This window comes from Aythya fuligula, chromosome 7 (genome assembly GCF_009819795.1).
Source record: "Aythya fuligula isolate bAytFul2 chromosome 7, bAytFul2.pri, whole genome shotgun sequence".
NCBI lineage: Eukaryota > Metazoa > Chordata > Aves > Anseriformes > Anatidae > Aythya > Aythya fuligula.
Genome location: NC_045565.1, coordinates 36,988,104 through 37,016,030, shown reverse-complemented (window position 1 = coordinate 37,016,030; position 27,927 = coordinate 36,988,104). Strand labels below are relative to the sequence as shown.

The 27,927-nt window shown below is 42.8% G+C and overlaps 1 protein-coding gene across 1 annotated transcript; it reads right to left on the bottom strand.

Annotated features, from left to right (window-relative positions):
* Nucleotides 1-53: 53 nt before the first annotated feature.
* On the bottom strand, nt 54-27,899 carry PPP2R2D (protein phosphatase 2 regulatory subunit Bdelta). Its single transcript, XM_032191054.1, has 10 exons — nt 27,844-27,899; nt 27,528-27,614; nt 15,058-15,155; nt 11,754-11,919; nt 10,004-10,116; nt 7,379-7,556; nt 5,997-6,161; nt 4,375-4,544; nt 4,199-4,290; nt 54-2,220 (listed from the first exon to the last, which is right to left on the bottom strand). Exons 1-10 carry the CDS (start codon nt 27,848-27,850, stop codon nt 1,941-1,943), a joined length of 1,356 nt encoding a protein of 451 aa, XP_032046945.1. The 5' UTR covers nt 27,851-27,899; the 3' UTR covers nt 54-1,940.
* Nucleotides 27,900-27,927: the final 28 nt, after the last annotated feature.

The window sequence follows — 27,927 nt, the reverse complement described above, 5'->3', positions numbered from 1 at the left end:
TCACAAAAGGAAGAAGTTGTGGAAGAAAAAGTTGTCAAAATACACAGAGCAAATCCAGGTAAACATTTAAAATTTATTAAACTTTTTGGTCAAAATAATTGAACAAGTATGTACAATCCCATTGTATTAGCTCTATTATGCATTTTAGGAACAAGGTCAAATCTAACACTTTAGTGACCCAGAAGTTCCACATTTCAAGATTTGCAAATAGTGTCACAACCAATATACAGTATAAGGGTTTGTTTGTTTTAATTTAAACTTTATTTGTAGAACCTCAAAGTTAGTTGTACTCACTAGCTTACTGTGAACAAGAGTGGCACTCTATGGACATTAATTGAGAGGGTAAGAACAGAGACATTTGACTGTTGCATATGCAGTTCTGATTCAGTAATCATAATACACCTTCATTTTAATAAAAACGGAGTGTAAACCACACTTCTGCATCTCCTTTCAGAAGCCCGAGGGATCTAATTCTTCAAAGAATTTCTAATTGGCAGGCACATTTTACAGAATGTAATGTTTAAATACCTGATGGTACTAAAATGTGCTGCATTAGCTTCAGGAAAAATTTCTCATTCATGCTAGCCTAGGGTGAAGAGAAGGTTGATGCATTTTAGGCCCCTTTGGAAAAAAAAAAAGTACCTAAGGCTTAAAAAGAAAACAAAAACAAACAAAAAAAAAAACAAACAGTTAGCAAGAACAGGGTTATAACAAATGCAGGTAACACCAGCTTGTAGCCTCAGTGTTTTCTGACATCTTGGTGTTAAAGTCAGAATGTGCTAAGTATTAAGCTGTGTCACTGCTTGGCATAATCAAGATACCTTTTTGCTTGAACGGCGATGTGAAATACAATACATTATGCCAGATATTTAAAATAAAAGTGTATCTTCTTGACAAGTACTAAAAAGGTTAAAAAAACATAATGCACATAAGGTATGTCTCTACCTAACGTTGAGAGGCATCAGATAAACTTTATTTATTTTTTATCTCCAAAGAAGAACATTTGTTACACATTTTGTTTTCCCTTCTGTGCAAGGTGGTCATTTTCTGTTAAGGCTGTGGACATCTCTATACCAACCTTTTCATTTCTCCTACTCGTTATACAAATGGCATCTTACAAGAAAAAAAAATTGTGCAACTTAAAACTAAACGACACTTTCATGGAAACTCTAAATTTAGAATTTGAATTACTACACAAAAAAGTTTGTATTAGTCTGCCAAAATTTAATAGTTTGGGACAAACACTGTCAAATCTGCCCACTTTGGGTTATTTTGCACAATCCCAGTACATGCAATAAAAAAAATAAAAAAACTGAATACATACCATCAGATTTAAAAACACTTTTTATAGTTTGTTATTTTATTAAGTGGTTTACACCAGAAGGTGTGGTTATAGATACAGTTGGTGAGTAAATATTCATGGAAACCTGTCTATGAACCCAACTCAAGACCTACCTAAGTGCTCAAAGGTAAAAACACCTAAGCCTAGATACAGGCCAGAGGAGGAATGTTTACAGGCATTAAGCACAATATATGTTTTGAAAGGCCCAAATATTACAGCAGAGAAAGAGCGCAAGAGATAGAAATTACATTTTTATGACAATTTTTCTTCTTGGGTGTTAAATTTTTGGTCTATAAACTGGAAAGGAAGGCTCAGACTTAAATAAATACATTTGTTTTGAGTTTTGGCCTGATTGAGCACTGTCCATCAATTCTGCTTCTAGAGGGTTTTTCTCAGAAAATTGCAACTGACACTCCACACCCCCACTGAAGGCAGAACTACACCATGAACTCAAAAAAGGCCAGATTCTCTCCTTTATCTAAAGGGAAGTAAGTGCATCAATGTTCTTCACTGGTAGGACAACAAGGCCTTCTCTTTTACAGATAACAACTGAGCTTAACTATGCAAGAAGACAACTCTGTCCTCAAGTAAGTCATCTTTAGTTAATTTTGTCCTGGAATATATACAAATTATTGGTGGCAGCTACAGCAATGATGTTCTCCATGGGATGCCATGCTGTATGAAGAATCTTCTTGTTGAAGTCCAGACTGTCAACACTTATTTCATCTTTCTTTCTTTTACCACCTGTACACACTTTACGGGGTTTCAAGATGGCACGAGGTTTGCTACTTTCCCTGGACGCTTCTAGAGTGATGTCCCGCCGTGTGTTTCGGTCAAACATTCTAAAGAAGTTGTTGTAAGATCCAGTCATGATAGCGCTGTTGAGAAACAGAAAAAAGGAAATCTCAGTAGGCTTCCAGCAGTGGTATTCGATCCCTTTCTTCCATCTCTTACCCGCAAGGTGACTCAAATCAAATTCACAACCGGTATTTGGCACTACACTCTCTTCCTCTCTGATGCATGCTTGCTCAACTCTGTTGGGTATTTAGTGCTGCTTCCACTCTGTGAACTTCTCTTCCAGGTATTCTCCCAGGTATCCCTCCTGGGACCGGCTCTCAGCAGAGTCTTGGGCTTTGTTCATCTTAATGTGGGCAAAGCAAGCCTTCCTATTCCTACTCCATCCCTTTATCCCGCTGCTCCAAACGTTATAGCGGAATCAAAGCAACTGTAAACTACTTCATTTCATCAGACTATGACAAACAGAAGTGCTTTCCTTTGCACATGCTGACCATGAACATGCCAATGGATTCATTACAAAAAATTGTTCTGTTGCAGCAAAAGAAACCCTTCACTTGAGTATCTGATATAGCCCTTCAGGAACAATTCAGGGTTTCCATGAAGTACTAAATTTGCATTTGAACAAGGCAGGAAAAAAAACTGCGTCTGAAAATACTTTCATGTACCTTGTTTCCAATGAACAGTTTTTTTGTTGTCTTCACGGCACTAAAGAATTAAAGACTAGGAGCAGAACGAGATACTATTAACACAACATACATCTCGCAGATTGTACGGGGGAATGCAGAGCCAAAGAAACTTTTCCAAGGGAGGTAAGCAACACATGTTCTTATTTTATGTCATAATCAGATGATGTTGTTTTGATTTTTGTTTTTTAGAGATTAACTGGAGTTACTTGAAAAAAGTTGAAATAAGTGTCAGTTTCCTTCCATTTTAATTTAGTGAAAAACATACACAGCTTCTTTTTATGCATTTTATAATGGATAATGGAAATATTGCTAAGAAGATTTTTTTTTTTTGTACACTGATACAGTATAATTTTTCCCCCCAGTAACTCACAGCCACTTGCAACCTGGAGTTGACAATAACCTGTTTTCTCTATTACTGTTTCTGCAGAAAATTGTTAAGCAGCATCTAGCATTACATGCAACCTCGAATATCACTCCAATAGCAATGGGGGTAGATTTTACTTCCTCCACTGACTCCTGGACACAGTTTGCCACATTTGACTTCCTTGATCACTCCGCTCCTAAGTTATGTGGCAGATCTTTGGTCCTCCATTACTAGGCCAAAGCTTGTTTCACAGGATGATCCTGTTACTATCAGATCCAAACTGGTACCTATTCGTTTAACAGCTTGAAAGCATTTGGTGGTGGACAAGTCATGGCTTTAGGTATTTCAGAAATAATAAAAATCCTACAAAAAAAATAAAGGATGAGCCACATAGGCAAGCCAACAAAAAGCATCCAGATAGAAGATCCAGATTTGCCACTATCTTACCCGGGGGTTCTGAAAACATTTTAATATGTAGCTAGTGACAAGACACACGCACAAATTGTGCCAGTAGAGTGGCTTTGCTATTTGGTTATAATACTTCTGTAACTTGCAGGTGAGACAAGTATTTCCATGATTTACAACAGATACAAATCAGTATCTGTTTTAGCCTACAGAAAACAAAGATTTAGTGTGGAAAATACTGAGTGCATGCTCTTGTATACCCTTTGAAAACTAATCTGAGTAACCTTTCCATGGCTTGAAATGGCCAGTGTTGACTACATAAAGCTTCAACAAGAATCCAGATTAGAAACATACTGACAAAGACTTATTCTGCTCCTTCAACTGGAGGGTGGAAGATGAAGAATGGTTCTGTTTTACCCCAAAAAAGATTTCAAACATAAAAACCAAAAACAAATACCCACCACCACCAACACACCACGAAACACACCCCCTCCCCCAGATGATTTGAATTTAACTAATTACATCCTTAAAGCTAAATATCATGAGTTTTGGGACAAAATTAAATTCCTAAACTTGAGAGACAAACAAAGCAAAACTACTTACCTATCAGAACCGTTCCAGCAGCATTCAAATTTGTCAAAAATGCAGTCATTTTCATACAGGGAACAAAGCTTGCTTCGAAGATATTCATGAACCTTTTTGAAACATTTAAATTGATATTAGAGAGATTTAAAGAAAAAGAAGAAAAGAGGGTATTTAAGAGAACTTGAACTTCATACTTGATATGTCTCTACAGGCCTGTTTTCCATATTGAGATCCCAGACTTTAACAGAAAGGTAGTCTCTTGTCATCATGTATCGACCACTGTGACTGAATTTTACATCAGATATCGATGAGATTATTTCTGAAAAAAATGATCTGCTGCTAGGATCTTCAGGCTCTTCAAAAACTGTAGATAGAAGACAATTACCAATGAAACCAACATCAAATTCTACAGCTTCCAACATTCTCCAGTACTTTGACAATGTTAAGTTACTAGTTTCTTTAAAAAAAAAAAGTTGCCATTAAATTATTAAAAATAGTCTGTGTTTAAACAATGTTACATTCTAGCAATTTTACAACCATCTCCAGCATTCTCAGCTGGAGCACAGCATCAGCAAACAATTCACAGGTCTTAAGGGATGAATCAGAGAAAAAAGTTTTTAAAAAAAAAAACACAGCATGTGTACAGTGAAAACATTACAACTGATCTACAAATTAAGTTGAACCACAGCAGGTGAAATTGTCAGCATCCAAAAAAAGATCTTAATGCACAACCCACATATTTTGAGACTACCGTATGACATACTTTTATTTAGATCTGAACAGAAGTTGTACAATGCAACCTCTTGAAAGGAAATATTAGCATCTACACTTGCCATGAAAAGTATGGTTTTAGAAAGCAGGAAGAAATATTGCTTAAATTGAAAGTCAATCTCTGGAGTCAGTATTTCATGACAAAAGCTATCCAGAATTACTTTTTTCATTTTTGAATAGACCCTTTTAACAGGATGGGTTTTAGTAATGAACAGTTAAAAAAAAAAATAAAAAATGCTAGTATGTGATTTAATGCAGTGCTAAGTCACACAGCTGAAATGCTTAGCACTCCACACTTCCCATTGCAGAAGTACTTCCCTTCTCCCAGGGAGAAATCCTGATCTTCACTATAGAAATCTTACCTGCAAGTATCAGTGTGGTAGGGTAACCCACAGGAATAGTAATGCCAATAAACCGTAGCTGTTACAGTAGCAAAAAGAAACAATAGGCTGCGTGCAAAGCACTGACAGTGTTCCCTTTGGTTTCAATAGAAAAGCTTTCCTCACCTACCTAAGTTTACATAGCTCAGCTGACCAAGAAGCATTCATCTTTCAGCCCTGGAAACTAACTTCAAACTCAGTGCACATTTTCAAGACTATATTCTATCTTAGGAGCTGCAAATGGTCACAAACTAAACGGATCAGCAGCAGCCGCAGCCCAGTTGCTAATGCACAAAGGTGAATAAACTGCCCTGAACTGGGATTTGATAAGCAGATACCTTTGAGAAGCACCAAGACTGAGTCTGGACAGAAGACAGGTCTCACTGGTGCCAAAAGCACTTGTTCCCATCAGTTTATGATGCATAAATGGGTAAACAGGAGCAGAGTCAGATCGTCAATTGTCTCATGCTACACTTCTGCTTGTTGATGGCCTAGAACAAGACAATTAAAATGTTCCATTCTACAAAACTACCACTCCTTACCTTGTATGCTCTTTACCAATAAGCAGAACTTGGCATATTTATTTATAAGCGAACACCTATGCGTTCTATCTTACATGAGAACAAAGCAAGACACCCAGAAACCACAGGTGCATCCTGACTTACATTTTGAATGCCTGTCACAGAGGGCTGAAGAGCGCATGTCACAGAGTCGAATAGTTCCTTTGCTACTGCTGTAGACAAACACGTTACAGTGATGAGGGTGGAACTCTGCAGCGGTGATCACTTCTGTCAGCTCCTCCATGTTAGCAGGCTTAATATCTACAATATCTGGGAAGGTTTTGGTAAAGGTGTGTAACACCTCACATTTGAATCATTGCTTTCAAGTAGCTGTCTACAAAAACGTAGAAAATAGTGTAGGAAACCAGGCAAGATTTTAATTTCCACCATCAGCAATCTACACAAGTAAAGTGACCACAGAAGGTTAAAAAAAAAGAGCCATAACACCAGACCTCGTTGTTAAAAATGTACTTCAGGAGATGCTGGAGGTAACTGAAGACAAGTTGAAAGATGATACGTATATAAAGAATCTGTTCCAAAACAAAAGACCCTTCTATCCACAAAATCACAGAAAGAGGCAAGAATTTGTATTTTTGCTATAAACTCTTATTTGCATTAAAAAAATGTTAAAAAGAAAAAAAGGGGGTAAAAGATTGTTCTTACAAAGAAGCTAGCCTCCAATCCCTCGCATCAGCACCTACCAAAGATGAAACTCAGAGATTAAGCTCCCAGATAGAAATCTCAGATTCCTCCCAAACTTCCTTTTTAACACTTATTACCAAATCACAGAATTGAAGGGGTTGGAAGGGACCTCCAGAGATCATCAGGTCCAACCCCCCTGCCAAAGCAGGTTCCCTACAGCAGGCTGCCCAGGTGGGTGTCCAGATGGGCCTTTTCTGATACTTTTTGAATAGATAAATGCTGAATATAGTTTCCTTACTTATCTAAAGCTTTAGATAACTTGCATATATGATCCTTTTAATATGTATTTCTGCAACTTTTCTTTTACTGCAGACTTGCCTCAGGAGGACATACTATTACAGCGCTGGACAGACAGGCTTGCAAAAAGATTTGTATTTTTTTCTACAGTTGACAATACCATTTGATATGGAAAAAAAAAAAAATTGTCTTCTCCAAGAGAAATGTTATTTTAGACAGTTAAGAGACCTTAAACTTTGAAAAGATCTACAGTAACACAGGATCTACTTTTCAAATCTTTCAACTTGTACTTAAAGTACAAACTCCACAACCAAAACAAGCCATCTGCAACATTTCTACTGGTACTTTTTCACTGAAAGACTGCATGCACTCAGACTGAGCGAGAGCATCCTAATACACCTGCTTTCCCTGCATTAAGCCTCTAGATTTTTAAATCCTGTATTTTAATCCCTAGATTTGAACACCAATTCACAAAATTAAAGTGATTCTGTTAAACATACATAACTTGCGCGTACCCTAGTGTTCAAAGAGGACCAAAAAAAGGATACTAAAACTTCTATCTGTGATTTCTAAGTGCCATAGATTAATTCTTAGGTCATCTGCAGAAAGGTATGTTTCATGATCACTATTTACTGAAATAGAGTTTATGTGATAAGTATGTGCATTTGCAAATATCCTTCTGGGACTTGCTTCTACCATTAGGTCCATGGGTTTCAATATTGGCACCTGAAACATGAAAGAGAACGGTCAAGTTGGGCATAAAGCTGATTTCTGATTCAGAAGACATTAATTTCACCCCACCTATTTCTGTTTTGCCTTACTGACACCCTCCCAACAGTTTTCCAACAGGAATTAAAGTTTATTATCCCCCTCCCCCCATTAAGTTACGGAGCACAGCTGCAGCCCCCGAGCTATGAGATCCACAGCAGCACACTTCATCTAATGGCAAACACTAAGAGAAAAATTTGGATTTTCTGTTTTCTAAAAATAGATCAAGTTCTGACTGCCTTGGAAATCCTCAGAGCAAGAGCAGTAAACCAGGCCTTGAACGGTGCCTTGGCAGACCACTTGCACAAAGCCTCGGTCGCTGCCTTCTTTAGAAGTTACCTGCCGAACAAGGAAGCTTCGTGCCTCACCCCCCAGAAAACTGTACATGTTTATCATGGTATTTCAAGATGATGTTAATTGGAAACAAGTGCTTAAAAACGACCTCTGTATCTTAGAGGGTGCTGGTGGAATTGTTAGGAAGTTTGCAAAGGACCTCCCCGATTTGTTCACTGAACAGTCGGGACGATTTCAGGGAGATGTAAATGCTCCATTTCCACAGCTCGCTGATAAGAGGGTGACAGCTTTACCCCAGCCAGGAGGATTAAGCTTCCTTCTTGCTCCTTCCCCAGCCTTGTCACTGACCAGCATGTCAAGAGTTTAATGCTGTCCATGGATGTTCCCATACTGTGCTGTTGAACTGTGTGTACCAGAACACTATCTTACATCACCTAACCACGAGAAGTTATGACGCTGTTCAGGGTAATTTGTCTTCCTGAACAAGAAACAAATTAATCTAAGAGCTCTGTAATTGTTTTCACCATGTTTGTATCTTAGTGTTTACAGTATAAAAGGTCATTATTAAAATTAATCTATTACTGCTTATTAGCCAATCTTCCTATCTGACCATGAGTGTTCCTAGCTCCAACAACTGTCAGTTGTGAAACTGAAGATGCATTAACGTGAGTCACCAGGCATGGTACTGGAAGTGACAAGGCCTCCACACACAGGGCTGCTTCTCCTAAAGTCTGCTTCGTTACAAACCACTGGGGTTCTACTTCTGTAAGGCAGTATGGAGACAGTGCCCATAAGAGGCCAAGCTACGTATGCTCTAGATCTCTAAAACTTGATATTTTTAACATATGAGGGTAACTGTCAGTTTTTCCTCCCCCTTCTGCCAATCTTTTCTCACACTTAGTTCATTCCGTCACTCCTTGTACAATGATGTGCCTGGCAGGGTTTGCAGCTCAGCCCAACCTTCCTTTCCCAGAAGGCAGCAAAATTTGAAGACTAACTTCTAAGAAAGCAGTTCTTGCTTTTTGTTGCCCCCCCCAATTCAGCCTGATGATTCCTAAAAACCTTACAGTGTTTGACAAAGATGCCATCATGCTCATTGAGCGGTGCAGTGAGTATCGGCCAGTATCCAGCTGAACTGTTCTGGCCGTATTCTGGACTTTCCATGTTCCCTAATATGTTGTCTACTCCTACAGAATGGCAAGGTTGGAGAAGCCCAAATTTTATCCCCACCTACTTCCATTGTATGACTTGTGTCCCTGGTTTTAGGTATTGTATTTGGAGCACTCAGTCAGCTCTCGGCTCCTACACTAAGTAGAAAGCTCCCTCCCAGAAGCGGTAACCTTTCCCAGCACAAGGCATTACGCTAATGTATACCTAAAGCTTCGATACTCAATTGAAGCAAGGCAAGAGAAGAAAAAACAATCCAAACATCAGCAGCAACATCAACGAAACAAAACCACAAAACCACAACAGCATAGTTCCTGCAAGTGTCAGGAGTGACAACAGCTTTAGAAGGAGTGAGAGCTTTAGTTCAATTCCTATTTATAGCAACAGCAACAAAAATAAAATCCATCAAAAATCCCCTACCCCCAAATGACTGCTTTGGTTTTGTGCTCATGCTTTAAAAGGTTCCAAGTCTGCAGCACTAACCCTACCGTAACATCACTATGAAGATGGAGAAATAACAAGGTTCCACAAGTACATATACATCAGGTTTCCTGAATGCCCAGGGGCTGGCCTCTAACAAAAACACCTCTAAGACAATACTTAATTTTGATTGTTAAAAGTTTAAAATTTCCTATCCATTTAAAATATAAGGTGTTCCAAGAAAAAAAAAAAAAAAACAAAAAAAACAAACCAAAACAAACAACTATTGAGAAGTTAGTATCTTAGTTTTGAAATTTGTCTCAAGTTTTCCAAAGGAACCTTATTTTATGATTTTAGAAATATATCTATTTCTATATAAAACCAAGTGCCTTTTTTAAAAAAAATAAAAAGGCTATCAGTTACCCCGACCAAAGCACCATTTCTAATCTACACATTTCAGTTGACAACTCTGAACAAAGGTAAAGAAGAACATGCAAAAAGATATTTAAAGAGCAGAAACATACCCGTAGTGCTGTGATTCTGAAAGGATCCCTAAGTCTTCCATCTTCATCTTTTAAATTATAACCTTCGGCTCTTTTATCCCTTTCACTTATTTTCCATAATTTAATAGTTTTATCTAAAACCAACAAAAATTCACATCCTTGAGAATGAATTCAATTCAAAAATAAATTCCCCAACTGATGGGGTGAGCAGAGTGTGTTATTCGTCTATCCAGGTTTCTACTGCTTGCAACAGAAAGGATCCCACAACTACATAATATGAAATACAACCTTCCCTAGACAAACATGAAGAATTTTGCCTTCAGCTATATAGTTAAGCAGAATTATTACATTAAAAATAAATAGAAAATATACACTTGGAGGGTGCGGATGGGAAATGCATAAAAATATCATTTAAGGGAAGAAAAAATTAAGTAGATTTCATTTTTATTGTAATATAACATTTACTTTGGATAAAACACAAATTTCTGTCTGACTGATAGAGCACAATGCCTACCATTCACCAAAATGATCCTTTGCAAGGGAAGTTTCACATGCTGCTCACCAACATTCAGCAGCGAGCCCACTACTATCTAACTTATTTTAAATCGACAAATGCTAGGGAGAGAAAACAAAAACAACAAAAAGAGAAGAGCTTGAATTAAAGTAACTCCCTTAAGGGGAGAGCAGAGTCAGGCAGAGGCAGGAACTGAGGAGGTTTGCTGCACTGCTTTAGGATCCCACGTCCAAAGGCACGTACTTCCCGGCTCCTACCGGGGGCAGTTTGTCCAAATGCAGAAAGGGAGTACACAGAGTGAGAGCCTCAGCTAACTGGAAACAAACCTCTCCTCCTCGGACAACTACAGATATTTAATGTATGTAAGGTGACACACTTTAGAGACTGCCTTGAGTTTAGCTGGACTTTGAAATTAAATTCATCTGTTTTGATCCAAGTCCAGCAGCCAGAAGTCACTCCTGCTTCTGAAGTTTGGTTTAACAGAACACGCATCAGCACTTACAAAAGAGCATCTAGGAACAAGGTAAAAGGTGAACCAAGCTGCTAGGAACAAGCGCATCCCTCTGTCAAAGGCAAGTTTTTTTCATGCACAGTTCTGCATTTACAGTTACAACTTGCTCCAAGATGCATCACAATGAAACAGCGCTATAGTCCCAGCACCGACTGCTTCAGCAATACATGTAACTGCTAAGATGTTAAGGGGAGAAATTAAAGAAAATAATCTGAATGAAAAAATGGTACAAATATGCTCCTAGAGTGACTGTTGTCTTTTAATCCATAAGCTCTTCAAAACACACACAGTGTTTTAGCATCAGAAGAGCACTGTAACCACAGAGTTTCAATTTCAAATGCTTTTATTCTAAATTCATCTGGGATCACAAAAAATTCAATTTCAAAATTGGGATGATCAAGTTAAGTTAATGTCAGCCTTGTGCTACAGTTCAGCACACTGGCAACACACTGACACTGAACGCATACTGAACAGCAGAGCACCGGGACATGTAAATTGAGGACGTGGCCAGCACACCCACAGAGCGTAGCTCTGTGACCATGCCCGTGCTGGTGCTACTTCGTTACTACTAAGTTCCTAAGTCAGTAATTTACAAGGTATTACAATCAAAACAGACACCGTGTAATTAAGGAAGAAACAAACAACCCCAAAACACTCCAGAAAAACCCCACAAGTGCGTAATCGATGAGATAATATTCAAATGACATACAGGAAGGTCTTTTTTTGCAAAAATAAAATGTTCTTACCATTTGTAGACAGCAGGAAATGAGCAGCATTCTGTTGTGGTAACCACCTAATTTTATTTATTTTTTCCTCAATTTCTAGACTTTTCAAGTAGTCAAACTCAGGTTCATGACTCTGAAAGGTACTGTAAACATTATATTCTCCCCTAGAAAGAGGACGGCTTTTATTCTGCAAAGAAACATAATATTTCTTGAAGCTGATGTTACCTGGGTCATTAGAAATTGTACATACAAAGTAACACCTAGAAATGGTCAATTAGAAAGTAAACTTTTCACAATAGGTCTTGCTGAATTTGACACATTTCCCAGAGTTTAACATCAATACAATGTGTGCAGACTTCCTTTTCAAAAGTAACTCTTTGTATGCAACTATTTGTCTACTTGTATCAAAGCACTTCAAAGAGGGGAGCTGTCTGCAGAGGAGTTCCCGGGTTCATGTGGAAGAGCTCTGGGTTACTCTGCTGCCCCCCAGGACGTACAACCCAACCGGGGCAGAGAAATCAGCTATGTCCTAAATCCTAAACCACCAACTCCATGGGATCCATGGGATCAGTTTCTACACTTCACCTATCTCCTTTCCTTCCTTTCCAAAGCTCATTCCTCTGCTCATCACGATATGACATTATACAGGGTTTGCAGACTAGCAAGTAAGTGTTAAAGGACAGAGGACATGGTGCAATTGAATGTTTTATAAAACCATGAGGGCACAAAGTCATATGAGCATTAGATCTAGCTCCTTTCCTACTCATTTTAAACCATGCTGTATCCAGAATTGCCATCAAGGCTCATAATTAAGCTCTGACAACCTTTTTCATTGTGAAAATCTGAAGGCTGGAATTACCACGTTTTCATCTCAGGCTTTCTGTAGTGTTTGTTGTAACACTCCAAAGACTATTACAAGTGCACTAAAAACTTGTTTTGCTCCTCACAGCACCAGAAGACAGCTTTGCGTTATTCTTATTTGGCTTTTGTGGCACCAAGGAACAGAGATCAAAGTTGCAAGTACCTGCGGACCTGCAGTATCGCATTTGAAGAAAATGTTATTGGGCTCTTCAAATAATTTAATATTAGATAGTGACTCACGTTCAGAGACCAGCTCCGCTTGCAGAGCTGCAGTGCCCTGAACGCCTGCAAAAACAAACTCCCCAAAGCACAATCGGAAATCACACTTGAGAAGAAGCAAGTCGCTTATTGCCAAAGGCAGGCAAGAAAATCAGCTGCCCAGGAAAAGCCCATCTTGCACATTGATTGACGGTGCGTTACTGGGGAAAAAATAGTAGTGACTCACGTAATTAAAGCCTGCTATGCCAACCTGAGGCTGCACAGGCAACCTTTGTTCTGACACTTGTATTTCCATGCTTGACTTTGCAACTCTGATAAGGTTTTGTAGAGTTTTTTTTTTTTTCCCTGCAATCTCTCAGAAGCATGGAATTTTAGTTAAGTCTGAGACTTTACATTACTTTGCTCTCTGTCACTTCACTTTTCATCATTTTAGATGGGATCCTCTCAACTACACTATTCTGTGTAGTTCTCTCCATTCCTTACCTAACCACCTATGTTTTGTGCAAGCTGTCTTGGCAGAGGTCTCACTCTTTACTCGTGTATTTGGTTGGAACAAACAGCTGCTTGGAACTGAAATAATGCCCTATGAGCTCAGGGCAGGGAGCCCAGCATTTCAGCCGGCCTTCCAAAAATAAAGCGTATGTAAAATTTTATAACTATCCAAAGTTATAGCCCAAGAATTACACTGTTTAAAATAAGTGTAAGATTTTATCATGTTTCTAGCATTATGTACTTATTTTAGATTTCTCTTCCTCCTCTTCAGCAATTCCACAGTTTTGTAGATGACAAGAGAAAGGACTCTAATGCCCACCTCTTCCCTACAGTCCACACGTGCTCCCAGAAGACATTTGAATATTGCTGTGTGAGGAGCGTGACTTATTTTTTTTTAATACTACGAGGAAAAGACATGACAGCTGAGTTTTGAGTTACAGCACTGAGCACAAACAGCTGAGAGCCAACCAATAATAGCTCCACCCTGAACAAGCGTCAAGGAAGTCAGAGATCCTCAGCAGGTGGATCCTTTTGACCTTGGTCTCTGTGCCTTAGTTACGTCTACACAGCAGGCTAAATGATAAATGAGCAGTTGCTGTCTAGGTGTAGCTGTGTAACATTTCAGCAGCTTTTCCAGCAATGGCATTTTCATTTCACTGCCTCTCAAAATCCTCAGAGTAAAACTGATAAACCAGCTTTGGTGAGATGTTCTGTAAGTAGCGTCAGAGCGAGGATGAAATGCAAAATATTGGATGGCTAGTCCTTAACGAGCATCAGTCAAACCACACAGTGAAAGGGAGATTCTGCTGGGAAAAAAGCATAGCACCTACAGAGCAGTGCACTTCATGCACAAACAAGCTGAATCACAATTCCACAATCAATTTTGGTATTTCTAAACCAGGAAAAGGTTCAAATTCTCATCAGTTCTTCAAGGGGAAGGACATACATGCTCTTTGGTGCTGGGGGAGAAAAAGGAATTGTCATGTGGAATGTTGAATGTAAAAGAAAACTCCACATTTCTCTCAGACACAAAAAGGCATGGAAACTGTTTTTCAGCAAAAGACTTGATCAGTAAATCAGCATTTAGTGTATTTTTTCCAATACTTTGGATGTAAAAGGCTTGGCAATGTGTCTGCATTACTGAACGGGCAGGATACAGCATAGCATCATCTCCCAACTGACAGCGTTGGGCAGAGCCATCTGAAAATCTGCTGAACTACCGGAGGGGGAAGTCTTCGTACCCTCTGAACCAAAACATCCAAGTGTTCCTGGAGATGAAGCTGTTACCACTGCTTTTGATTCATAGGATCCTAAAGCACATCAGATATTTAATTCTTCAAGTTTTGGACCGTCTTACTCTGTTGTCCGTTGCAGCTTAACACGTGTCCTCTTTTATAAATCAGTTCTTTTGCATTGTTTTCAAAAACATTAGAATGTGTCTTACATCCACCTAAGTGTAAAGTTTAGGAGAAACCTCAAAAGCAATTCTACACTTATGAGACTGAGCATAATAGGTACACATAACGAACCCACTGTATTTTGTGAGGGTTTTTTTGAAAGCTGTGAGGGGGTGAAACCACCAGCAAGCTACATTACCAAATTCAGCACAAGGCAGTTATTTATAAATACGGCTAACATCATCTTCTGAGAAAACCACCCAACCATTTAAACTTCACAGCACGAGCAGATGAAGTGAGACTGTGCAACACAAGAGCAGCGGAGTAACAGCACTTTTGTTTTTCAAGTCACTGACCTCTTGTTCCCTTTGAAATATAACCACTCTGCCACCTTTGTCTCCTGTTGCAAGAAGATCACCAGAGTAATTAAATTCAACTGTTGAAATAATATCAGCTGTAAACAGAACAGAAATAAAATAGCGCTGTAATGTGGAAAGCAAATCAAGATGTTTCAAGACTTGAACACAAAACAAAATTACAATTCACATTAATGCAACAGCCCAACTACTTGATTTACATCATTAACATCCAGAAATTAACTTGTTTCAAAGCCCATCAGAATTTATTTATTTCCGATTTAAACCATTCTGTGATTTCGCCATTTCTGAAGCTTGAAAGCCTTTGGTCACCAAGGAGAAGGCACGCTGTTTTAAGAACCAAGCTACCCATTCTACCTGCCACCAGCGACCACTGACCCACGCGGGCAGTAACGCCTGCCCAGCGCCTCCAGGAGCAGGAGCCGTGCCAGAAGCGCTTCGTTTGCAGCATCACCTTGGAGCAGAAGTGCAGCTCACACCCATCAGTGCAACGTGCACGCCTGCCTTTCCCCTGAGCTAACTATTTAGGTAATTAGTTCAGGAAGCTGAACTGGCCAAATAAAAAGAAAAAAAAAAAAAAAGAATTTCTGCTAGTCGAGCTCCGTCAAGCACCTCCACGCAGAAGCATCAGCATTGCTACACCGAACGAGGCAAGGGTGGCGGCAGCTGAAGGACAGGAGAGCCAAGTAAGAGGCTGCAGGACCTCCCGTGCAGACTGACTTAAGCTCTCTTGGACTTACACCTTGAAAAAACAACCAGTATTTATTCACCACTACATGCCACAATCTGTGGAGGTGGTAATAAAGAAGTAATTGCCATTAACAATCTCTAAATAAGGGGGAGGATAGGTAAGGACCTACAGATCTGTCACAGACTTCAGGCATATGGTACAGCAACAAAACGCTACTCACCTTAAACAGGTCAGTGAACTTTTAACTGTACTGGTGCTTGTTAGCCATGTCAACTTTCATTACATTAGGCAGGTAGGAAAAAAAGATTTGAAGCATCTGATGTCAATTAGTCTCAGAGTTTGCAATTAGAGACTACCTGAAAACTACTTTCCTGGATTGATTTTGATGTGCCAACTTTAAGCTCCTTTGAATAATCCCCCCCCCCCCCCCTTTTATCAGGAAAATGATTAGGAAGTCTCATGAGTGATATCTTGAGAAAACTGATATTTCAGATTTTATTAAGAGATCCTCAGGACTCCTCCACCCTCCTGAGCAGCCCCCCCAGCGCTTGATCGCCCCCTCTGTGAAGAAATGCTGCCCACTGCCCAGTTGAAACCTCCCCTGGTGCACCTCGAGGCTGTCAAAGCTGTACCTGCACACTGGGCACAGCTGTGCCATTTTACACGCACTTCTCTTCATCACACCTCCGGGTTAAATGACAAGTTTCAGGAGTCACACAAAACCTGCCCATTCCCACCCAAGTGCCATCTCTGCTCCTCTCTTTGGAAGGTGAAGGAAAACTGTCTTCTGCCTTGAGAATGAAAACAAATTTAATCAAGGCCTCTCACAGCAACCTGCAGAGCACATGTATGTGGGAATTGTGCCACTGTTTGAAGGCCAACTTATTCTTCCTGCATGAAAATCGTGGGGAAAAACGTACAAGAACTGAAATTCAGCGTAAACAGAACCAGAACACACACACACAAACCCTTTGTGTATGTGCTTAATATCACTATCAGCCTTTATACCGATCCACGTTAATTATTCCCACAATTATACGTTTGTTTGGTACCCAATACATGTCTAAATTGAGCAAACATATGAATAAGTTATTACAAACGGTTGGCTGGCTGAGGGGTTTTCTAGTTACAATTACCAAATACCATCACATAAAGAATTTTGCACTGAAACCGACAACGCTAGTGTGCACTGAGCGAGCTGGAAACGTAATCTGAATTAAACTCTACTACAAGACTGACAGCAGTGCTAGGATTAAGAGAAGTCCTACAGCCTAGGATCAATCAGTAATGCACAGGAAAAAAAAGCATTTCAAGAGGAAATAGACTAAGGAAAGCTAAGGAAAGATACGAACAGCTGAAATAAGCAATCCAAAGTAAAGGGATTTGATAGAATAAATTCAGGACATTTTCAGCACTCTACTTAACATTAGGGTAACCCTTGAATTACAAAGTTTTACCAGTAACAAAACGAATATTCCACTACCACAAAATCTTAAGAGTCATTCTAGCACAGGTCGTTTTTATCCTGAGAGCTGAGTAAGCTGTCCTACCAGAAACAAATCACTCCTTAACACAGGCAATTATTTCAACGTCAAGGAAAACACTTTCCTAGTTAGTTTCAGGAAATGATACTGATAACTTCTCCCAGGTACACAAAGTATCTACCCACATGATTTGCTCAAAATACCTTGTGCACCTTTTTTTGCTTTAATGGGCATGAAAAGTCAACAAAACTAGTCTGCCAGCTATTATTTACCAGCAGTGTTCCCTATCCAAGCATGATCTTCAGTTCCCTCACCTTAAGCCCTGTGGAAACACACTAATACACAGACACTGCTGGAATTCCACATTGTTACATAAAAGGACAGGGAGAAGAGGGTAAACAAGATGTATAGATAAAATGACCGTGCCATTGTGAAATGTCTTCTTAATTAATTGGAAAATTCACACTAAAATTTCAAATCATCCTTGAAACACTACGTTAGAATCTACTACAAATATGCCAGATGGAAACAGGTACGTGGACAGTGCGCTTCAGGAAAAAAATAGAAGATACTTGATGAAAGTTTGTAGGTTATCAAGAAAAACTGAATTTATGAAGAATTAACTTTCTGTTGCTTAAACAGCACTGTAATTTTTTTGAAGTATGAATCAAACCCACTTTTCCCTATAGGACTGTTTAACTGAAACATGTTTAACCCCAATCCCCAAATTCCATCAGGATTCTCAGCATTATTCCAAAGTGTATAGAAGAAAACAGTTATGAAACTATGGATAAACCACAAAATCCATTTGAAAGCGATCACTCTGTTCAGCTCAGTGATATTACCCACCTACATTTGCTTTGCATTTTGAAGATGGCTCAAAAATTTTAGATAAAACAAAGCAAGCCTTTGCAGGCTCTTAATCATCACACTTTGAAGCTTCTGAAGGTTTTTTATTTTACATCGTACCTTTTTCTGTGCACAAGCACCAGCCTACTTCCTGGCAGAATATTTCAGCCTTTTCTTCCTACTACCAATGTAATTCACGATAAAACACACAAACGCTTCGGAAAGCACGGTACTGCCTCAGGTACAGCATCCTAACACACTCTTCTCCTACACAAGGCACCCTTGTGATTATATTTTGGAAGCAGAGGTGTGCCCGGCCTCCTTCCCTCCAGCTTTGCTCCCCGTGGCTGAGGCGCTCTGCAAGCAGCCAGGGGAGCCTGACTCCTGTAAGGCAAGGAGAGCAGCAAGACCTGCGGATTTACAGTAAGATGCGTGTCTGGCAAGATTTCCTTACAGCCATGAAAAATTAATGTTTAGTTTCACTTTTGGAAAGAAGTTCTAACTTGGTTATGGCCTGCACGCAGAGCAGGAAACTCCCAGTTGTTTCCAAAGCTGGTGCATTAAAAGGAGCGTTGGGTGAAAGGTGCTGGCAACCAGACTGATTCTGTCCACTCCTCAAATGTAAAAGCACTGAGTGCTTCCGTGGGTAGGCAGTGACCTCCAAACATGCTGGAAGGCTAAAAACATCCATCTCTGTAATAACGTGGTGGAAAGCATTCCCAGTGACTCAGGAGCCCGTCCTGTAAGCCTTAACACCAATTTCATAACTTCGTATTAAATGCTCTAGGTCATAAAAAGGCTGGGGTTGGAAGGGACCTTACAGATCTCCCAGTTCTGCCCCCTGCCATGGGCAGGGACACCTCCCCCTAGGCCAGGCTGCTCAGGGCCCCATCCAGCCTGGTCCTGAACACCTCCAGGGACGGGGCAGCCACAGCTTCTCTGGGCAGCCTGTGCCAGTGCCTCACCCCCCTCTGAGCAAAGAATTCCCTCCTAACCTCTAATCTAAATCTCCCTTCTTTTAGTTTAAACCCATTCCCCCTTGTCCTGTCATTACCTGATTGATCAAAGAGTCGCTCCCCACCTTTTTCATAAGCCCTCTTTAATTATTGAACAGCTGCAATGAGGTCTCCCTGAAGCCTTCTCCAGGCCGAACAGCCCCAGCTCTCTCAGCCTGTCTTCCCAGGAGAGGTGCTCCAGCCCTCTGAGCATCCTCACGGCCCTCCCCTGGCCCCACTCTAACAGCCCCACATCCTCCTGGTGCTGGGGGCCCAGGGCGGGACGCAGGGCTGCAGGTGGGGCATCAGGAGGGCAGAGCAGCGGGGGACAATCCCCTCCCCTCCCCGCCCTGCTGCCTGTCAGCAGCACTGCTGGATATTGCCTTCCCCGTATCCCAGCCCCTGCCCTGAGCCCGGTGAAGCTCTCCAGTGTCAGCCCTGCGGTACCCTGGGCTGGCTGTGCCGGGGTGAAAGCGGGGATGACAGAGACCGGCTGGTGTTACAGCCCCGAGGACAGCACAGCAAGCTGGGGCCTACAGGCTGATCCCACAAAGGGCTCCCGCTGGGTATTCCTGACACCGGTATCAACGCCTCGGCTCTCTGCTTAGGCATCTAAAATAGATGTCTAAAATTAGCTACCACGAACTCTTCCTTTCTAAGCTGGCCACTCCTGCTGAAGCCTGAAGAACCCCACAGAGCGCAGCTCTCCTGGCAGGCCGTACGGCTGCACGCTGCTTAGTGCCGGCTGCTGGACACGAGCAGCATCAGCTTCTCTCCTCCCTGAGAGCTATTCCAACACTTCTGGTGAAATCCCACTTAATGGACAAGGCAGCAGAACAGCCCCCATTTTCAAACGTTACCTAAAAAGAAGGACACTTCACATTCTGAGGGACCTTGCCCATTACATTTTGGGCAATGTAAGTAAACAGCTGCACGCCTAGCTCAGGCACTACAGACACACATACTGGCCCACCTGCCTCCTGCCCCTCTCCCTGAAAACCATTTTAATATACAACACCTCAGTCCGAGGTCTGTCCTGGGGATCCAAACAAGCAGCAGTTTTTGAGGACCATGAGGCTCTCTGGAAAGGCTCAAGCTTTGAGAGGAAGTGACTGGACCTGGCCCACAGCCAGAGAGCTGGCACAGCCCGTAAAGGAGATTAACAGAGCAAACTAAACATAGAAAGAACACTTCTGTGCTTGCAGTCAAGATCACACACCTTCCCCTACCCCGTACCCTGTGATTCTAGGGCGCGTTTTGTTCCACAGCCGAAGGAAGGTCCTGGAGACACTGCACGATCACCTGCTGTTGGTGGCAGTGAAAGGGAGCACGTGGGGGGTAACTACAGGCTGCGTGCTCCGAAATCAACTTGGAAAGCAGAAGCTGGGACGTCCCTGTGATGCTGTGCTGAACCGTAAGACCTGCCAGCACAATGAGCAGAAACCTCCTCTGCAAGAGGCGATGCCAACACACGGCCTCACGGCACAACTGCTGAGAAATGTGGCCAGGGCCCAGGCAGGAACGGCAAAGAGCCAACGCTGCAGAGCAAACACAGGAAGAATCAAACAATCACCAAAAGGTTCGGGTTGGCAGGGACCGTACAGCCCACCCGGTCACCCCCTGCCCCCAGGCTGCCCAAAGCCCCCAGCCCGACCTTGTGCACTGCCAGGGATGGGGCACCCACAGCTCCTGGGGCAGGGCCTCGCCGCCCTCACGGGGAAGAATTTCTTTCCAACACCTAACCTAAACCTACCCTCTTTTAGTTTTAAACTGTTCCCCCTTGTCCTGTCCCCATCTGCCCATGTGAAAAGCCTCTCTCCAGCTTTTTCAGAGGTCCCTTTATGTACAGGAAGGCCACTACAAGGTCTCCTGGAGCCTTCTCCAGGCCAAACACCCCCGGCTCCCTCAGCCTGTCCCCACAGCAGAGGGGCTGCAGCCCTCCGAGCATCCTCATGTCCTCCTCTGCTCTGTGTCCTCCAACAGCTCCGTGTCCTCCTGGGGCTGGGGGCCCGGAGCTGGATGGTGGGGCTCACGGGGCAGAGCAGAGGGGGACATCCCTATAGGCACACCTGCTTTGTTGCAGCCCAGGGTACAGCTGGCTTGCGGGGCTGCCAGCACGCACTGCTGGGTTATGTCGAGCTTTTTGTCCAGCAGAACCCCCAGCCCCTCTCTGCTGGGCTGCTCCCAATGAGAGAGAATGTCATGCAAGAACGTAAAAAGAACCAGTAAGATTAGCAAAGGAAAAAATATACCCAGAGTCACATTAGAGGGCAAAAAGTAATCAAAGAAAATGAATAAATTCGAAGCCTAATGCCTGTTAAACTGTTAATAAGTGTTTAAAAAAAAAATGCATCTGAGCTGCAGAAGTGACAGATACACAGTGCCCTCCGAGTGCTTGTTACTTGATTTGCATTTACTGCAAGAGAACCCCCCGCTCGGTGTCACACAGTGTCTGTCTGCACCAGAAGGGCTCTGGGGTGGGGCGCAGGGAGCTGCCCCACGGTTTAGCAGCTCCTCACCCCAGGTTCCCTGCAGCACCACAGCAGGCAAAGGCACAGAGCTGCCAGCGGGCCCTCCTCCCACTGCCTACTTGTCGGGGCAGGCAATGCCAGCACAAGTTCAGTTACTGCGGGACTCTGGTCACCAGCTCTGGCACTCCCTGCCAGTCCTCAACAACTCCCCTCCTTCTCCTTCCTGCTCTTTTTGCTCATCTGCTTCTGGCCGAACGCAGATTCTGCGTACTGCACCTGCCACAACAGGCAATGGCAAGGATTAACACTACCTGCAGGTAGGATGGCCTAAGGCTGGCATGCTGTTACTGTAATGCCCAACATCTCCTAAAAGACTGAATTTCTTCTAGCTGTAAGTGCTGCCCACTTCAAGTATCCATCAGATCTAACGTGTTGGTTTTTCTCCTTTAATACTCGAACACCTTGCAAAATGGCTTGAATTGCCTTTACATACCCAGCAGAACTTAACTCAGTGCATAACAAGTCTGCTTTTTGCACTACTGGAAATCCCTGAATAGGTCAGAGGTCAGCCAAGGGCTCGGGGAGGGCACGCGAGGCGCTCAGCGGGCAGCGCAGCGCGGGGCACTCGGAGCAGCAGCAGCAGAGGCTGGCTGGAGCCAGCGCTGTGGCTGAAGGCAGTGCACAAACACGAGCCCTTCCCTCGAGCGGCTGCCAGCACTGGGTCCTGCGGCCAGGCCTCGCGAAGGCCCCGGGCCCACGAGGGGCGAGCAAGCAGGTAGGAAAGCAGCAAGGTGAGCTGGCACCCTGCTCCCAAGGCCCGTGCCAAAGGCCAGGCCGCCCAGCACCCCCAAGCAGCACGTTAAACCTATTTTAAAGTGACTAAACACCCCGCAGCTCAGCGAGGACAGTCAGTGCAACCCCCTTCATTACACAAGTCTGCAGCTTCCCAGCGGAACCAAGCGCAGCGATGCTGCAGGTCCTTGGAGCCACACCGAACCCATCTCCACTGCGCTCACAGGGCACGCGGCTGCCCCGATGTGTTCATACAACACAAGGGCAAACAGTATCTTGTTCCCTTGTACATCTGGGCTTCCTCGCTGTGAGAAGCCACGATCTAACGATTATGGGAGCAGAGAAAGAACTAGAAGCTTCCAAAAGCTCACTAACACAGCATTTCTCGCTCACACCATCTTGTTGCATCCACGGTTACTCACACAGTAAGACAGTGCAATTTACTGTCCAGTGGCATAACACACTGCTCCTACTGTTGGCTGATAGAAGTGGAATTCAAAAGAGTGCTTATTATTAAATCCCACTATCTGAGAAGACCGTTTTTAGGGAACAGCTTGTTGTGAAATGAAGGGTGGAGATAAATTCTTGGTTGTGGGTTCCACGGAAGAACAGAAGTGGTCTACCTAAAATATTAAGACGACTTTCTCCAGCAGAAAGCCACTATATAACATGGGCTCTGGTCAAAACTGTTTGCAAAAATATTTATTTCTGCCCACAAGAACACCAGAGCACTTCCCAAAGCCGATGTAACATAATTGTGTGCATTATACAGAACACTCTGTACAGCGCACAACGCAGGAAAGATCAAGGAAACTATCAAAAACTTTGGTCCCTGCAACAAGTGGTGCCTCTTCAGCCTATTCCACTGTCCTTCTAGGAACAAAGATGTGGTGAAGCTGCGAAGGGATCAAGGCAAGAGCACACCACAGCGTGCCACCATAAAACAGCGATGGGTGCGGCAAGGGAAGGGGCCCGTGAAACCTTATGCTTATGGCAAAATCCTTTTTCAAGAAAGGACAATGAACCAAAAACCAATCAAACAAAAAAACAGACAAAACAAAAACAGCTTAAAAGCTGACTTTCTGCCCCTTCCCAGTAATAAGCAACATCTTCAGGTATAAGCAATTATTTAGGATGAAAGGGAACAATCCATGTGGCTTAATAACAACTCCCTCACATTGTTTTCCAGTTCTTACATAAAAGAAAATCTTGAAAGATAATAACCAGTTTTGTCATTTCTTCCATGCAATTGTAACCAGATGTCAACTAGCTGTAGCTCTTTTGGAATACCTTCATGTATATACACACACATATATAATGGCACCATCATGCCAGAATCAGCTTTAAAAACAACAAAAATAAGCCAGTTCTACTCCTGAAGATTTTCAAGTCACTTATTTGTAAAGACAGCTAAACACACCATGTTTTTAAAGCACTTGTCTCCAGACCTGAGAAAAATTGCAGGATTATAGTCCAATATATTTTTACCAGATCGGGATTTTCTTCTCTGCTTGTATTCTGCATTCTCACACACTTGTGAAGTGGATTTACTTCTCCTTAGGCTTGTCACCGTGCTAAGTAACCACCTTGTTGAACTGATGATAACAAGGTATCCTTTAGTTTACCCCGCTATCAAACTTACTAACTGGAGAATTGAAAAAAGAAAACAGTATTTTTCTTTGATCTCTACATGCAGATAAAAAAAGTCTTTAACAAGCAGAGAATGCACTACAGCAGCACAAGTTATGTTTGTAAGCCAGTGACAACTCTTAACATCAATGACAACTTTTTTTTTTCCACCTGAAGAACAAGAGGAGTCCTGCTCCTGTGAAATACCTTGCAAGTTAATGAAAGGGAGCTTCTAAGGAACTCTCCTCACTTACAGCAGGTCACCGGGTATGCCATCTATTTGCAAGACCTGGCTTTATGCTCAGCTCCTCCAGAAAAACTTCAAATACAACACTTAGATGAAGTCTTCAGCTAATGAGGCTGTGAGAAGAAAGCAATACTCAGTGGAGTAGCCATACATTAAAGCTGCTTAAACCTGGAACAGGAATCTATGCCTTACCGATACTGAATTAAAACAGCATTTGCAGAAGGGAACAGTCCATCACAATTCAAAAATCCATACAGGCTGCTTTGAGGGGGGAGGGAGGAGTTAGAAGCAAAACCCAAAGAAATTCCAGCATCAGTAAGGGGAAACCCAGGATCTCCACAGCATACAGGTTCACGTTCTGACAACGATCAGAAACGCCTCCCAAGCGTGTCCAACTGGTCACTAGCACAAGTCAATTAGGAAGATTTATAGTACCCCCTACATATATATATATAATTTATATGCACACTGCTAATTACATCCAGAAGCAGTCATGGATTGTATGCAGTGCATGTGTCCCAAAGGAATCTGGGACTATCTGTATATTATTTAAATAAGCTGTTTCACATTTTGCTAGAAAAAAAGAAAAAAGAAATCTAGTATTTTTTGAGCAAGCAAAACAAATTAAACACTGAAATCACAAAAACAATTAGGTCTTGGGTAGCACAGAAATACCCTGAAGCCTTTATTTAGAAAGCCAATTTCTACCAAAAAAGGTAATCCAAGAACAAAAAGTTTCACAGGCAATCAGTTTTCATAATCCCATGGGTTGTTTTTTTTTTTTTTGGTAACAACCAGCTTACAACACAAGTTTAGATTACGACTCCCCGCCCCCCCCCCCCAAAAAAAAGGTTAAACTTGTTGCCATCCTCAATACTATTTATTCAATTCAGTATCTGTTTTTAATCCAATCTTCCTCTTCCTCCTTCAATCCAACTAAACTTTCCTGCTTTAGACAAATAGATATTTCAAATCCTGGTGTATTTTCCTGATCTTATTATATGGCCAATCTGGCCATTACAACCACTGGTGTTCTGTTTATTTGAGCAGAGCACTGAGCAAGTTTCAGAGATCACTCACTGAAGAAACTGGTTCCGTACACAGAAAACAAAGAAAGAGAACGATTTTCTATATTAATGACTTCGAAAAAATCCTGTGAATAGAGATGACAGTTGCAAATCTAACTATGGCAAACGAAAATATTAGCAGGGTTGTGACAAAGCAGTACAGCTGAGAAAGCTGCCGAATACAAACCATATCCTGGAACTGCAGTTCAAAAGGAAGGGGGATTCTGGTTACATTGCCTGACTAACAGGCACCTTAATTTCTACTGCTGAATGAACTGTCCCTAGGAACATTTAGCAAAAACGTCTGCATTTAATACAGCTGACAGCTACTTCATGTTATCATTTCAGATTTCTTTTACAGAGCTATTTTTTTTCACAAAATGGGGAAGAAAAAAAGCATTACAAGAAGGCAAGTTTTCCCAATCACAACAACGTAGATGGAACTCAGTGGCTGTACACAGTATTTGCAGCAAGGCTATCCCAGGTCAGCAGCAGCACAGCCACTACATTTAAATGTGGCTTGGGTAAAAATGTTAGAAAAATGGTGATGAATGAATATCTCCGTAACTGGGAACAAAAATTTAGCCATAGAATAGTATTCTTACTGCATACTGCAGAGTCAAATTCAGACAATTACCAGCAAATAAACCATTCACTCTGTACTCAAGTCTGATATCAAAGCAAAAACTAACAGGAAAAAAAAGGCAGAAATCAAAATATAGACAGAATCACAAAATCTGTAAGCAGTTCTCATACTCTAGTAGGAAAACAAAACTAGCACCAATTCAGTATAAAACAGGGGCTAAATGCTTACTTACATTGATTGCCCCAGGAAAAAAAAAAAATTCCTTCCGTGTAACAGTGTCACACACAATCTGCAGTCCCCACTCCAGGAAGAGTTGTGTTAATAAGGTACATGTGGGCAATTCCAGGACAGAAGTGTTGGAGCACTATCACCCCTGCTTCCTCTCAGCATGGCTCAGAACAGAGAGCTTTCCCCTCTAACGAAGAGCTCGGCCCTGGTGATGCAGCTCATCAGTAATCTAAGTTCCTCCTTGAACAGCCCTGCTATGCACTTAAATAATTAAATGGCTTTAAGACATTCTGGTATTTCAAAAACTGAAAGCTTTCCAGCACTACACAAATTCTTGTTGCTCAGCTGCTGACAGGGAAGTAACGTGCTCACAGAAGCACATCTTACTCATGGAGAACTGCAGTTTAGTTCCACAGTGAGAGAAACTGAGAAAAAAAGACTATTTGGGAAATTCACGAAGGCTACTTAAATGTATTTTCAAAAGAATTCTGGGCACTTCAAAACAAGAGTGCGTGGCGCAAAACACACTTAGTAGAAAATAAAAGGAGGAAAACAACAGCCATGCCTGAGTACTAGGATCTTGAGTAGTTTTCATGTCTGTTCCTCCCAGAGCTCTTATTTTGAATGGAATGCCAAAACAAGTGGCATGAAAATGAAAACACTGTCAATGTTATTTCCCTGCAGCAGACAGTAAGAAAAAATATTTACTGCTTCCAGTAAAACTAAAATACACAGCCCATGAGGACCACACACTAGTCATTAGTTATTTCACTTAACGCCGCAGATACAGCACTTGTAATTAACGCAGTAAAAATCTTACTGAGCAGCACAGAATTATGTTCTGTGCTCACTCCACACCGCCCTTTCTAAGCAGTATCACAGAATAACCTGTGGAAGGGACCCACAAGGAGCATCGAGTCCAGCTCCTGGCTCCACACAGGCCTACCCAAAAATCAGAATTCAAGAGTCAGAATGCAGTATCTCCAGCCTGAACAGTTTGAACACGGAAGATTCAGAGAGAAAGGGTCTTCACTTTGGATTTAGGAACTTTGTGTCATTTCTACATGCTACAGAGAAACGCCCCCCAACCACTAAAGCCCTTTTTTTGTACTCAACCCCACACACGATGGGCTTGGCAAGTTTCAGAGATGGTGCAGAGGCGCGCCCATGCCCCCTAGCTCAGCATCCCTGCTCGTGGCCTCCCCACCAGGGCACGAAACCTGCCCCCAGCCCTCACCCCCCCCCCCCCCCCCCCCGCCATGGCGCACCCCCGGCAGCGCCGCCCGCTCCCTGCGCCTCAGGAGCGAGACCCGCGGGGCCTGGCGCGCTGCGGGCTCCTCGGGCCCCGCTCCGTGCCCCAGGGCTCGGTCACGGCCTGGGGGGGCCCGGCCGGGCCCGCTGCCCCCTCACCTTCCGCCACGTCCTCGTCGATGGCCCCCTTCACCTGCGAGAAGCACCACTGGAAGTCGTTACCGTTACCGCCGCCGCCTGCCACCCCTACGGGGAAAGAGACCGCGGTCAGGAAGGGAAGGGAAGGCAGAGAAGGGAAGGGAAGGAGCCGGCCCTGCCCCCTGCCCCCAGCCCAGGCCGCGTCCCCTCAGCCCCCGGCTCCCCGCAGCGCCGCCTCCCGGCCCCGGCCCCGGCCCGGCTCGCTGGGCCCTGCCCGGCCTGCAGCGGCGGCGGCGGCTCCCGGGGAGGCCGTGCGGCTCCGAGCCTCGTCCCCCACCTGCCATGGCGCCCGGTGCCGGTGCGGCGGGGCCGGGGGAGCCGCGGGGGGAGGCGCCGGGCGGGAGCGGGACGGAGCCGGGGC

What these genes read in the sequence shown, in the direction of transcription:
- PPP2R2D (XM_032191054.1), bottom strand. An exon ending in TTTCCTGCTGTCTACAAATG is followed by an intron (nt 10,117 to 11,753) that starts GTAAGAACATTT and finishes TGTTGGTTTTAG; the next exon opens with ATAAAACTATTAAATTATGG. An exon ending in TCAGAATCACAGCACTACGG is followed by an intron (nt 7,557 to 10,003) that starts GTATGTTTCTGC and finishes TTCATGTTTCAG; the next exon opens with GTGCCAATATTGAAACCCAT.